General features: G+C 41.9%; 1 protein-coding gene across 2 annotated transcripts in view; it reads left to right on the top strand.

Moving 5' to 3' along the window:
- cttnbp2 (cortactin binding protein 2) overlaps window positions 1–15,125 on the top strand; it is an 81,680-nt gene that overhangs the window by 45,917 nt on the left and 20,638 nt on the right. For both annotated transcript variants that reach the window (XM_023955476.1, XM_023955475.1), the window contains exons 4-8: window positions 2,777–4,190; window positions 7,321–7,599; window positions 8,880–8,979; window positions 13,253–13,403; window positions 14,048–14,239. In XM_023955476.1, the coding sequence (XP_023811244.1) occupies window positions 2,777–4,190; window positions 7,321–7,599; window positions 8,880–8,979; window positions 13,253–13,403; window positions 14,048–14,239 (2,136 nt within the window). The remainder of the gene's footprint in view (window positions 1–2,776; window positions 4,191–7,320; window positions 7,600–8,879; window positions 8,980–13,252; window positions 13,404–14,047; window positions 14,240–15,125) is intronic.

The raw sequence follows: 15,125 nt of genomic DNA, 5'->3' as shown, positions 1-15,125 counted from the left end.
GAATCAAGGACACAATGAGCGATATCAGATCTATGCACCGTCCAGTTTAGATCCAGATTCCAGCTCAGACCAGGAGAACAAAGACGTTCATGGATCTATTGGTCTGGCAGTGGATGCATCGGAATGGAGCAGAGCAGGGAGACTGTAGCCCTCCCAGTGAAGTTTTTTATGTCACAAATAAGATTTTTTTTCTAACATCATTTTTACATTTCCTTCTGATTCACAGTGATTTTAATAAAGAAATACTTAGAAAGTAGGGCTGCACAATAAATTGCAAAGTTGTCGTTATTGCGATATCTAGCAGTGCTATTCGCATGTTGTGAAAAGTGCGATAAATGGTGACCTTAAATGTGACAAAACAATCTAATGGCAGCTTGAAGTATTTAATGAATCAAATAAATCCCTTTATGGGTCTGACCAATCGGATACACCCCTTCATGTTGCTGACCAATCGGATGGAGCCCCTTTATTATCGATGCTCTTCTCCTACGTAGATGAGGGTCATTTGGAGAATAATTTAAATTATGTTGACTCTTATTTCAATTAAACTTTTGCAGTTACATGGAAATTATATATATAATTTAATTGTTTTGCTGTTTGTTCTTTCATATTTGAGCTAAATTTTCTTCCTACATGTCTCCATAATGAGAAAATGCCACATGTTAAAAACATCCAAAACACCATTTCTATGTGAGTGGGCCTTTTAACAAAAGAATTCACATGTAGCTTTGGGACACCTTGGTGCTGCAGGACAGCTTTTTATGAGCACACTCTGCTGAACACACCGCCAGTGACAGATGACATCATGACAGTGGTTTACATAAGAAAGGAGGCCCAGGTAACCTTGTTTTAAATTTGTGCCAATCTTGCCTGGTTTCTCAATGCACCATGGGAAAGTGTTGACACAGTGAGCCGTGGCTCACTGTGTCAACACTTTCACAGTCTCTCTAAATTTGCACCAAGGGGAACAGAAATCCTCACCCAATTAGGAGCGAGTAGTAGCAGCTTCTTTAAAGTAACAACTGCTGTTCCCTTGGTGTGCTGCCTTTGATTAAATCCTCACACTCCTCGTCACAATCAGCTGGTGATGATGTGTGCTCCCTTTTAGTTTGGAAGAGTGCGAGTAGGGGAGTGGAATGAAACATCACAGGTTGTTGCACTTTGAGATGGGACAGCAGGATGTCCTCTCTCTTTTTTCTGGTGCTTGTCAGAGCAGCAGAGTCTTCTCAATTGGGTGAAGAGCCACAGTTAAGCCCTGTTACCCTCTGTTTAACCAGCTCCCAGCTAAAAATACTTGATGCCCCAAATATAGGAGTCAGAGCTGTGACGAGTCATGGAAATTTTATCGTATGCAGAGACCGTCTCACTGAGCTCATGAGCTGGACTCTTCCCCTAAGCCACTATTTTACAAAGCCATGTGTATTATCAACACATGTCACTGTGTAAAAATAAATAAAAGGCTTTCTCAAATTACTTGCGTATTTGCCTGTTATTAAAACAGGTGTAGGATTTTGTGCTTTAGAAGTGACATTCGAAAACCATTCATGGCACTATAATAAAATAATTAAAAAAACAATTATACCTTTTAAATGACCTTTTGTCTTTCCAGGTATTTATGGCATCTGGGATGTAAGACTTTGGATTTCAATTATAATAATTGATATTATTATGTATACAAAAACAGACGTATACATTTACTTGAATACCACATTTATCTGAGAATAAGTAGCATTTTTTCGCAGTTTGGCCGTGGGTGCGACTTATATGTGATTTAGAACCCCCCCTAAAAACAAATGCTAGAGCGCACTGTAGGTGTGTGTAGCAGTATTCGTTACTGACAGCAACGCAGTAGAATCAGCGCTGCTCAGTCTTACACAGAGCGTGGCCGAATTGTTTCAAAGCGACACAGAGGATGAAGAATTCAATGGATTTCATGATAAAAAGTGATATAAAGACTTTAGTTGACTTGCTGGCAGCTTCTTTATGCTATGGTAATCTGAATATGTTGTACTGATTTACTAGATTCCTCCCATGTTTCATGAAAATAACACAGCTGTGTTACAGTGGTGAGGCGTGCATATATTCAGTCTATTTTTGTTATCTACTCCGTTATTATGATTTTCCCTTTCAAGAGGATTAACTCTGTTCCTGGTCCTGTATTTTGTTAAATAAATGTCTCCCAGAAGCGCTTCTTTCTATATGATTTTGTCTTTATTATGAATTTTTTGGATGCTGCGACTTAAAGTCCAGTGCTATTTATAGTTCAAGAAAAACAGTGAAATATATCAAACAACCATAAACTGATTTTTATTGGACTGGAGATGAATGAGTGCAACCTGAGCCTCTTTGTCACACTGATCACAGAAGCCTAATAACTTTGGTGCATCAGTCCATTATATCATTGATGCTTTGTTATTCATCAGATGTTTGTCTTAAACTTTCACAGTTTGCCATTTGCATACATACTAATGAAGCTGTGTCTTGCCCAAGGACCCATCAACTGTCCCGGTCTGAGATTGAACCACCAGCTAATGGATTGGCAAACTCAACCTCTTGTGCTACAGCTGCCCAAAACACGCGACCAAAAGCTTTTACAGAAAATACATTTTTGTCAATTTGTAGTGTCAAGGAATCTCAAAAATCTGTAATACGATGTTTGCACATACTGGGTTGCACTATATTTCACCAATAATGTCTACGTTTCAGCTTAAGATCTGGCTTTTGTGTATTTATCCAGTACTACATTTACCAACAATGCCTTTGTCTGTGTTTCTAGCTGGAGATGGAGAAGCTGCAGCTTCAGAGTCTAGAACAGGAGCACCGCAAGCTGACAGCACAGCTGAAGGATGAGCGTGAGAAAAACAAGAACATAGTCATGATGTTGGTGCGTGAGTGCAAGCAGCTTGCCACACGAGTGGTAGAGGAGTCACAGCGCTTCGATGAGCTCCAGGCTCGCCTGGATGAGGAGAGTCGCGCCTCGGGCAAACTGCAGGAGGAGCTGAACAATGAGCGCCAGAAGAGCCAACAGATGGAGGCTAAAATGGAAAAGCAGTTGTCCGAGTTTGACACAGAGCGTGAGCAGTTGCGTGCAAGGCTGAGTCGAGAGGAGGTTGAGAGCCAGAGCCTCCGGCAGCAGGTGGAGCAGCTCAGAACTGAATGGGGCAATGGAAAGGATGCCAGTCCAGCTCCAACTGAAGTGGAAACTGCTGCCACCAGTAGTCCACCGAAACCTAAAGTTCTGACATCTGTCTCTGTTGCCACGGAGCCTATTAGCTCTCAGACAGCGTCTTGCCAAACAGATCAGCCCCCTATTGAGATTGAGGGTCCTAAAAAGACCCCACTGGCCATACCTGTCAAGCCAACACCCGCCAACTACGTGGGGCTGAGCTTGCCAAAGACGACTGGCCGGGGAATCGTCCATAGTAGCGCGGCAGGACAAGCACAGACAGAAAACGGCACTGAGGGACAAGCCTCCCATGGTTTACCCTCTGGGGTCAGCCCCCGTGTTCAGGCCGCCCGATACAAGTTTCAGGATCAGGATCAGAATGGTACCTCATCCCAGAGTCCTCCAGCTCGTGACCTCTCTCCCACTAACCGCGACAACTTTGCCGCTAGGCAGCAAGCCCGCCACACTGTCACACAGGTCCTGTCACGCTTCACAAGCCCCCCTGCAGCAGGGCCTGTCCCACTGCGTCCAGGGCTGCCCCACTCTGCCTCAGAGGGAGGATCTTTTCCTGGGCGCTTGAACCATCCAATTGGCCTGAAGTCGCCCACAGTTACCAGGATCGACAGAGGAAACCCTCCCCCTATACCTCCCAAAAAGCCAGGGCTTAGCCAGACCCCCTCACCTCCTCATCCACCCATCAAGGTGGTGGGGGACAGCAGCCGTTCCCCTGGGGCTGTGCTAAAACCAGCCACACCCCAGCTACCACCCAAACCTGCCCTGGACCTGGTACCAGCCCTGACAGCTTCTCAGGTGGGTGCCTGCCCTGCTTCCCATTCTCTTGGGCCCGATTGCGGCCCGCCGCAGCCATCAGCAGCATGTGCACAGTGTCCGCCAGTCATCAGTCCTACCACCGTAGTTAGTTGCCCCTTGTCCATAAACCCTCCCCCCACCTTCTCCTCCATTAGTGCTCCATCCACCCATAGTCCTTGTTCCTCAGCAGGCAGCCTCCTGGCAACAGCATCAGGTAATTGGGCTTCCTCTTGCTCTCTACGTCTGATTCTTGACTTTCCCACTTTTCTTTGCCTTTTCTTTTTGAGCTAAGCCTAGCTTACAAAAGCAAATTTAAGTTGGCAGCAAAACAGGGTTTTACCAAATGACTACAAAGCAGAAAGCACAAGGTCAAATAATTCTCCATCACTGATTCTATTCTTCCACTCCAAATTGCTCCAAATGAGATGTGATGTTGCTCCCTGCATTCTGTCTCAACTTCTTTTTCTTTTTTTCCTCCTAATAAGCCCATCTTTTGGGCCTCATGTTCCATGTTGTCAAGTCAGACCTTTTTTTTTTACTGACATGTCGCAAACATCAAGGAGAAAATTGGGGTCAGCTAATGGTCCTGTTAAACTGAGACAGAGAAAAGAGCTGCAGTGCTTCTACGGTCCTACTGCCAGGATCTGCTGTCCTTTCTGAAGCTGATGCCAGAGGTTGCTTCCTCACTTTCCTCCCTCTTCCATACCATGCAGCATGTCATAAATTCCCTTCCTTTTCCTGCACTCCTTCCCGCATCACCTTTCATTACCTTGTACTATTAACCATTTGTTCTTGGCAGCACTTTAAATTCATTACAATTGTTTTGTTGATGTGGAAATATCATAGTTTTTGTGTTTACTTGCTCAAATGAACTTTTACTCTCTAATGATGATTCCAGTTCATTCTAATATCATCCAGCAGAGATTTTAAACAATGAACTTTTTTGCCAAGTTAGAAATGCAGTAATATTCAGAATGTTATGTATACAAATACAATACAACTCATTTGTGGAGGTAAAACCCTGAAAAAAATGAAACATAATTACATTTTTTTTCCTTTAACAAACTGAATTATATTTCAATTGAAACCAACTTGTTAGTGTGATAGCCAGGTTCCATTAAAGTTGTAGTTAAAGTTAGTTATCACACAACCAGGTGTGTGATAACTAACTTTAACTAAAAACCTGGTGTAGTGGTGTGCTGCAGACAAAGCTGCACTGTGGTTTAATCCTCCAATCCAACTTCTTAATACTGAGTGTCAAGCAGGGCGGCATTGGGTCCTATTTTTAAAGTCTTTGGTATTATTCAACTGTGGACTTGAACTCTAGTCTCGGGGCAGACACTCTACCACAAAACCATGGTCAGTGGTTGCACCACAACCTTCTGGAAACCACAGCTTTGCTCAGACACACTCTCAGTTCTGCCTACAGAACCAAACGATTTAAGGAAAGAAACATCGACACAAAGACAAATGCAGTGATTTGTAAGATAAATGAAAACCATGACCAAAATGGTTTTCCTGACCTGTTCGGACCAGTTTTTCAAAGAATCAAGTACAACTCTTGTTTTTTATTGTTAAACTAATTTGAAACCACTAACTGCTTTTCCTGTAACCTTCTCTTTTGGATGAAGTTGTGATCATTTCATTGATTTGAGTGAGAGCCAGGTATTTTATTTTGAAAATGGGCAGGACCGTTGTGTCAATTTCCTACCAGCTCGAGATTTAATAAGCCGAGTTGCAGCAACTAAGAATAAAGATGTTTGCCTCTGAAAGGTTTTTTGGGGGGACCACTCCAACTGTGGTGGGTGGGCCGATGTTCGGTTCATTCAACACAATTCCATGGCTCCATTAACCATAGTTGGTGTGCTTGACTAAACTGTCTGAGCTCATGACTTAATATCTTACATTAATAACACAAGGAAAGCTGTAGAAACTGTAGCTACAGAACAGTAGTGATGAACAGACAAACCAGGAACAATTCTGATACAGGTGAGCAAGAAGTAGGTATTTTCTTGTAATGATGATGGCGGTAAGTAGGACTGTACCAGGGATTAGACAACTTCTCGCTCCTTCAGAGGAACAGGAAACAACAAAGTATTTCCATAGGTGGACCAAAAAAGATGAATCAGTTCTTGGTGATTCTCAATAAAACATTTAAATTAGAAGAGATCTAAGGAATGTGAAAAATAAAGATATATTTGTGATACAAAAATTTGCCTGAAATAAGTCCATAGTCTTTGGTGGATAGGCTCTGGGCGGATGACGTCCTGCATGCTGGTGGGACCATAGATGGATAAACCACAGAACCTAGACGCTGACGATGGTTGAAGGCTAGTCTAAGCATTGGTCCAGGTGGAAGATGGAGTGGAATGTAAGAGATGAACGTTCATGAAACTAAAAGCAGGAATAGGAGTGTGATTGACTTTGAAGAAAAGGGAATTTGGCTATTAATAAGAAACCCAGCTCACCTGGAAGTCAGGTAGATCTTCCATATTGAAATTGCACCAAAGCTTCATGTGGACGTGATACAGGGAATCTAAGGCTGACAGTAGAGTAACTTTGTAAGGTAAGTATACTAGTGAAGCAGGAACTGCTCACTCCATCTTGCTACTGAAGATGGTGACAGAAGGAAAGGAAAGTTGGATCCAGAGGAGAGGATTATGCAATCCTCATTAAAGTAGGATGAAGGATGAATCCACAATACCTGCTGACATTTTGAAGAAGGTGCTAGATCATCGATGCATGATGATTAACCAAACTTGCATCATTGGGTCATATGTCATTATTTGGCCTTACTTAAACTCGCTCCCCCTGAAGACCAAATGTGACGTTTGCAATATTCGGCCTAATATTTGGAGCATCCCTAATAATTGGTAACAGCAGCTAATCTGAATCTGTATCTTACTCTGGAGTTTTCTCTCCACCTTAATTTCTTCTCACTCAAACACAATAGAGATACTGAGATACTTTTTTCCATTCCTGTCTTTAAGCTCCATTCTTATAGTTGTTCTAAATTAAAGGCTTTTTGTAGAGTTTGTGTTCAAAGTAATTGGCCAATTTGCGATGCATGAAATAAAGTTTGACTGGATAGTTTTGTCTTTCCACACAGTTTGCTGGAGTTTATGTACTTTGTCTTTTTGACAAATACTACGGTCAGCTTTCCAGCTAACTATGCTCTGCTTGTGTGTAAGACCAAAACTGTCCCAACTGCACGTGTGGAATAAAGATTCGTTCTGTGTCTCTTTCTCCATCTAGAAAAACTTGCTTTCCATGCATCCTCTCACTGCTAGTCTTCCACCTCAGAGTGTAACCTTTGCTGCTGCTGCTCCTCCTTCCCCCTGCAGGCTGGTGGCCCTCCGTAGTCCCCCCTCTTAGTGGCAGTGGGCCTGCTGCCCTGGACAGCGGGCTTTCTCTGCTTCTCCAAGCTGCTTCCCAGGGAAATGTCACTTTATTGTCAATGCTGCTTAACCAACCAGACTCGACCACCACCACCACCACCTCATCCACCATCATCACCTCTAGCGCTGGTATGGACAACAAGCCAGATCATCTTACCCTTGAAGACCACTTCAACATGAACCAAAACTCTGCTTTGTGTGTTGCTGCCTGTAATGGACAGAAGGGTAAGTTTTATTCCATGTCATTTATTTTAAAGACATTTTTAAAGTCAATTTTTTTAAGCTGCCCCACTCCGTACATCTTTTCTTTTATTTAGGATTCTGCTGTTTTTGACTAAATCACACCGCTGGAATTGTTTTCTAGAACATAGTTTCTGCAGATCGGCAGTAGTTCATTAGAAAATAGCCTCTGCGTTGTGGGCAGGATCGTGTGGGCTGGTTTAGGCCCCGCCCCCTCTTCCCCTCTTCATTGCTGAGATCTTGAAGGAGGGAACTTGTGGCCAGCTCAGCATATTTTCTGTTAAAAATATGCTCTCTTATTTTTACCTCTGCTCCTAAAATACTCAGAAATGCAATTTTTAGCTTAATATTGTTCAAATGCATCCTCCATCACCAGAAAAAAGCCACAAGAACATGTTAAAAACACTGTTTATGGGGGTGGGTCTTTAAGATTGTGTCACATTTGGTGTGAGAGCGATTCACAGTTGGAGGAACCCAGTGAGCTGTTTTTACCCTGACTGATGTTTTATTCATGAAAGCCTAAAAACTGCTTCTTATCTTTGAATGCTTTTGGTCGTGTATGTTTTTGAAGCTGAGGCATAGAGTGAACAAATATCTAAATGAATATCAATACAAATGAAAAACAAAGCTAACCAATGATGGTCTCTTAGTTTGCTTAATAAACTATTGGAACTGAAGAGGATGTGATTTATGTGATCACATCTGAAAGACACTTTCACATCATGAAAGACGGCTATCATCTATGTATGGCTTCACATTTATGCCTCTTATATCCATTTCTCTTTTTCTGCAGAAGTTGTTCCTCTTTAACAGGGTTGACTTTTGGTCCATAGTTGTCTCAGAGCTGGTTTTAGATGGCTGTTCATTTTCTGACATTTCCTATAACCCGATGACTCACTTTTAATCTGCAGCAAGAGAGTGCAAGAGTGAAAATGGAGACGGAAAGAGATGAAGGAATTTTAGGAAAGTGTTTGTACCACTGTTCCTTCCATTGTTGCTGCTGCTGGTTCAATTAAATATTATGGGTCTATGTTCCAATCCAAATCAGACACCATTTTATAAATGTTGCATTCTGCAAATATCTTCATGTTTTTAAGCAGTTGTGTAAATTCTCAGCAGGATTTGCAGTGGTTTGTTTATGAGATGGTTTGAGCTGCATTACTTACCTGATTCTCATCCTCTCTGCATGTAGAGTCCAGGGACTGAGCAGAACGGCTGCAGTAGACTCGCTCTCCTTCATCTGTCTCTGTTTGTTTCTCCTTCAGAGTGTGTGAAGCTGCTGCTGTCGTCAGGATTTTCTCCTGATATTTCACATGAAAATGGATTTACACCTTTACACTTTGCTGCTGCCAACGGACACGCATGGTGAGCTCACTGACGATTTCATTCTAAGTTTTAAGTTTATTTTTAAAAGACATTTTTCAGTTGGCTTTGTTTGTTTTTTGCCAACTAAAATGTTCTCTTAAAATGATAGAACCGTTTTTAATGGAATTTAATGATTGCAGGTGTTGTTAGCATGAACACATCCAGCAGAAACTTAGAGATGAGGTACAGAACAAGCAAAGTCAATAGTCAAATGCCTATGGTAAAACTGTCCTTGCAGGTGAAAAATAGGCAAACCTGTACGGGGCACGCAGGTGGCCCGCACAAAACATCAAGGTCGTAGAGCGCTTGGTGAACCCGTAGAGTGAAAATGTTCGTACGCATTTTTCTATGGGCATTATGTGGGCGACCGGTCGTTGAGGACACTATAGTAAGGGGGAAGCAGGTGAGATGTGGACACGTCATGCAGATGAACCCTGCGCTGTGCAAGGCGCCTGTTTATGCCGTTCAAGTGTAGCTTGACTGTTAGAAATTAGGAAATTAGACAATCAGAGTGTATGTTGTGTGGACATCCTGCTGATGTCCTGTGAACACTTACATATCACCTCTTAGGGCTGCACGATATGAGGAAAACTTGCGATATGCGATATTAGTGATCCATATTGCGATAACGATAAATTTGCGGTTAATAAACAAATAGAAAAATAAACAAAAACATCATTCCCATTTCATTGCAACAGTTTAAAAATTATACTCCAAATGACCCTCATCGACATGGGGGACAAACGTCAGGGTGGCTAACCCTGGTCCTCAAGAGCCTCAACCCTGTCTGTTTTCCAATTCTCCCTAGACTGCTCGATAATGATAACCAAAATCAGGTGTGTTCAGTCAATCAGGATGTGAAATCACTTGAGTCAGCCAATCAACAGCAAGCTGGTTAAGGAGAGCTGGAAAACAGGCAGGGTTGAGGCTCTTCAGGACCAGGGTTAACATAACAGGCCTCCATCTGATTGGTCAACAATGGGAAGGCGTCCATCTGATTGGTCAAAGCATAAAGGGATTTATTTGATTCTTTAAATGCTTCAAGCTGCTAGAAGATTGTTTTAACACATTTTGGGTTTGCGATTTATTGCGATATTCGCCGTCTTTCGCGATATGCATATTGCAGAGCTGGATATTGCGATAACGATAAATTTGCGGTATATTGTGCAGGCCTATCACCTCTACACCCTGTTGGTACAGCATGTACAGTCGGCATGGGGCCAGAGCTCAGAGCTATAGCAGGGATTTGCAACTCCAGGCCTCGAGGGCTGGAGTGCCTGCACGATTTCCAGATATCCAAGCCCTGCTCACATTTTCCTTGCAAGTACTTCACGATACATTTACCACACACATAACAATGGTACGTTTCATGCTCATGGCGTCCCCTGAGGTAACGTAACTGCAAGACACACTTGCGCTCAGCTTATGAAACAACCAATCCTCTCTACTACCCTCTACAGGCCTGGATGACCCAAAAACCTGCAGCACCCGTGGGGGGTACATATAACCAAGGCTTAAGCATGTGACCTTTGGCTCTGTGGTGCCGATACCACCAGTCTTTGTTCCAGATCATTGCAGATGAAATTCCTTTAGCAGATTTAGTTGAAGGAACTCATTAAGGAAAGTTCTGTTGAGGCGACCACTCTGTTGTTAAATACTGCTGTTGTGTCTTCAACACGTTCTTTCGTTCCGTTCCTGATTATGCTGCAAACTGCGGAGAATCTAATGTCGCAGTTCCTACAAAGGTAATAGGAGTCAGAAGAGACCAATGCTCCATAAACTCCCAAATTCAAATGTCTAACCCTTAAAAAAAACATTCTGTTTTCTAAAGCTTTTGATTTTTTTGTAGTTTAGGAAAGCTTGGGGGGGGGGGGGGTTATATCTCAAATCTGCTCTTATGTAGCATTGTGGGTTTTTGATTGGTATATAAGGGGACCTCTTATCCATTAGAGATAGGGTGAGGACCTTGGTCACCCGGACAGAGATGGGAGTAGAACCACTTCTCCACATTGAAAGGAGCCAGTTGAGGTGGCTCAGGCATCTGGTCCGGATGCCTCCTGGACGCCTCCATGGGGAGGTGGTCCAGGCATGGCTGGCCTGGGAACGCCTCGGGATCCCCCCAGAGGAGCTGGAGGAAGTGGCCGGGGCGAGGGAAGTCTGGGCATCTTAGCTTAGACTGCTGCCCCCGTGACCCGGTCCCGAATGAGCAAAAGAAAATGGCTTATATGAGTGGACCAACAAAGATTTAGACTTTGCTGTCTGCCACCCAGTTGTCATTTCTGGGAAGCGATTGAGTTGTCTTTAGTAAACTCTACAGTAGTCTCCATGCCAGTCCCAATGATGGCTTCATACTCACTATGTGAAATTGAAATAGTAACCTGTCTATCTTATATAGGTCTATGGTCTTAAAGTGCTATAGGAAGCACATGAAGTTGACAGTCTGCCACCTTTGTTTCATAAGTTGATAAAGCTGAGTAAACCAAACTTTTCTAACTTGTTAAGACTTTCATAGAATCATTTAGTAAGTGTAAAACATTTGCAGCTGGACTGCAGTGTAAAACATTTGCAGCTGGACTGCAGCCTGTGACACAGCTGACCTCCCATATTGATCGTTCTGCAGAAGTCCACAGCAGGTCAGCCTCAGTTGTTAGCACACTCACCAGAAGGACTGACAGCCAGTTGCTGCTGGTGAATGTGCGGTTTCGTAACATCTGGGTTATATTTAGGACGGGAAATCCACAAGACCCCTGGAAATAACCCCCACTAACATCACCAGGAGCTATGCCCAAACAATCCCACATGCAGCTCACTGTGTGATAGCAGTTGGTCCCTGTGTGGTTGTTTTCTGAGTGGACAAGGCTCATGACGCTGCCTCCTGGTAATCCGCCTTATAACACCAACAGAGGCTGATATAACTGGGAAGTTTTATGGTTCAGTCAGATCAAATGTCTATGCCTGAGCAGCCATGTAGCTTGGACCTTACTATAAAGATGTCTTCTTTTTGTTCTTGTTGTGATTCAGTTCTATGTGTTCATGTTAAAGGTCTGTGTGTGTGGTTGATAGTTTTTAATATTTAATCAAGATAGACTGAGATGCTTAGCATTAATAATCAAATAAGTACAATCAAGCAGTGTTGGGGTAATGGATTATAAAGTAATGAATTACTGTAATCTAATTACTTTTGACAGTACCAGAGTAACATAATGATTGGGGGGCATAGTTTGCAACGCTTGCACCAGCACAGGAAGGACAGGGACAGATGCAACATCAACATCCACACAGAAAGGTGAAAGAAATGAGTGACAGCAGGAAAAGAAGCGTTTTTACTTTTCTAGAGAAAACAGAGATTATTGTATCTAGAATTAGCTCCAGAACCAACCTGGGACTGAGAGAACCTTCTCCAAAACAGGATCATTACGGACTGAAAGCAGAAACCCTTTTAAACCTTTACTATAATTCATTGAAACCTTTTGTTAGCTTTTTCTTTTTGTTTTGTACATTTTAATTTCTATTTTGTGTTGTGTTTTGTGTTGCTACATTTTAAATTTGTTTAAAGGGAAAAAGCTAAGTTGATTTGTAAGTAGTTGTTTTTCAGATTTGAGCCTTTCCTGTTAACATTTCATCTGCTTCTAGCACCGTGCCCCCTCCAGTCTGAATGACTTTTTACATTTGAGGAGAAGGAAACTGCTGGAGGCGTTTGCCTGACTTAGTTTCAGATCTGATAGAAGGAATCTAACGTCATAGATATTCGGCGTAACATCTCACTTTAAGCGGTGGCATAGACCACAAGTGATGTCATTTATTTTTGTGACATTTTTCATACTTTGTATGACGTCATTGCTTTAAAAATAAAGTTAAATGAAAGACGAGAAGATCTTGTTTGTGCTGTTTTTCCCTTGAGAATTTGAATATGAGTGGAAATAAGAGTAGTGAATTACTTTTCAAATAAGTAATGAGTAAAGTCATTTTAATTTCATCCAGTAACCAAAGTAAAGTAATCAATTACTTTTTTTTAAAGTAATTTACCCAATACTGCAATCAAGAAACTGACTCCTTTTACCAAAAACAAGTAAATACAACCTTTGATTTACGTTCATGCTAGTCCTTTCCCACTCTGGCGTGATGCAGTCAACCACAAAATGCAAAGCATACATGCTGCTTCTCTCTGTGTTACATGTGGGCAGTACAGTAGCCCAGTCAGATACACAAAACCCAGAAAGGAGAGGTTTAGTGAGCTGTCCTCCCTGTGGCGTTCCTCCCTCCCTCCCTCCAGCTGTGTGGAGGAGCTGCTGGCTGCAGGAGCTGCCGTGGACTCCGTTGCTGCTGACGGACAGACCTCCCTCTTTGTGGCCTGTGAGGCAGGATGGCTTGATTGCGCCCGAGCCTTGCTGGACGCCGGAGCTGACCGCTCATTGACTACCACGGTAAGGCTGACTCTGACGTTACTGCAGTGTTAAGAGCACAACTGCTAAATGTTATTTATCCAGACAATCAAAAACATGTCACTTCCTGTGGTCATCAGCTTTTCTCCTCTTTGTTTTTTTTTAACAGTATCTAAAACTTCTCATTCATTCAATCAATCAATCAATGAAAAAGTCTTTAAACGGTTTGAGATTTTTTTTTGGCATATTTTTACATTTTATTAAAAATCGTAACACTTTTATTTCGCCAACATGTAGTAATCAGAGGCAAATATTTCCAAAAGTTTATTCTTTTCGATACAATTTGTTGGTAGTGCATTCTATGTTTTATGTGTAAAACTAGTTTGAGCATCCACTTAGTGTAAACTCTCCAAAATCTCCAGAATGTGCTTGAATGTTTCAGTACAAATCTGGCTTAAATAGATCAAAGAATGAAGAAGTTAATCTGCCAAACAAGTGTAGGGGAGTAAGAACGGGATGTCAGTTGTGTGAGGGCTTTAGAGCCTTCACACTATAATTCTTTATTGTAAACTAAAAACATGTTTTTTCTTGCTTCTCATAGGCAGAAGTTTAAACATGAAGACATATTAGTTTAAATTGGATTCAAAAGAAGTGACTTGTAATCCTGACGTCGCTTGCGTTTGAAGGATGGCTGCACGCCCCTGCACGCTGCCGTGCGCTCCGGACACGTAGAAGTGCTGCGTCTCCTCCTCTGCCACAGAGATCCAAGCGACCCTTCTGCCTCGCCCCATTTCCTGGCTCTTCCTGCTTCGCTGCTGAACCAGGCCAACAGGGACGGCTGGACCGCTGCACACATGGCTGCTGTGCTGGGCCTGAAGGTAAAAATAGAAAAACATTTAGCATGCTGTTCCCTCGCTGATGCAGAGTTTCTAAGCCCTTTGTGGAGATAATTCTGGTTCCTCTTATTTATATTACACTTGAAGAATTCTGACTTCTCACAGATGTTTTTTTCTGGTAAAATGCAAGATTTGTCACATTTCAGAAAATATGACAAGAAAGCAACTGAAGGCCTTGCATGCATAAACATACCTAAACACATGTGTACATCTATGTTCCCCCAAACAGTGATTCATGATTTTTCTGATAAAAAGATAATCTGCAAATATTTTAAACTTTTGATACTTGATCTGCATTTGCTATAAAGATTTCTGAAACAGTGTTATTTTTATCTGATATAATGTCATTTTTAATCATATTTATGACTTTTCTAATGAAAATAATCTGAATATATTTGAGATATCTGATCTGCATGTTCTATGTTGATTTCCAAAATGGAGTTTTGTCTATTTTACAGAATTATATGGTACTTCCTCTTTGTCATGTGATTTATTGAAACTGAAGTATTCGTGATGACCTAAAACTGTATTGGTAAGGCATAGATGTCTGATAAAATGTTATGAACCAGATCATAATAAATCGTGTAATGAAAATGGTTACAGTAGAACGGGTTGGGATTATATAAATTTGCTTTCTTCCACTCCCTTTCAAGCAATCTTTGATGTAATGTCTAATTATCCTACGTTTGATACGTCTTTGTATGAATGTATAACTGCTGATTGTATTGTTTTGTGCATTATTCTTGCTTTGATTGCTTGAAATTAACCATTTGAAATCCAATCAAAATAAGTTTATAATGATGCACAAGTAACTGTTATTGTCATTGACTGCATAAGAGAGCTGGACTGAGTCCCCCATAGAAAATGC

This window comes from Oryzias latipes, chromosome 6 (genome assembly GCF_002234675.1).
Source record: "Oryzias latipes chromosome 6, ASM223467v1".
NCBI classification, from domain to species: domain Eukaryota; kingdom Metazoa; phylum Chordata; class Actinopteri; order Beloniformes; family Adrianichthyidae; genus Oryzias; species Oryzias latipes.
This window is presented reverse-complemented; position numbering and strand designations above follow the sequence as displayed.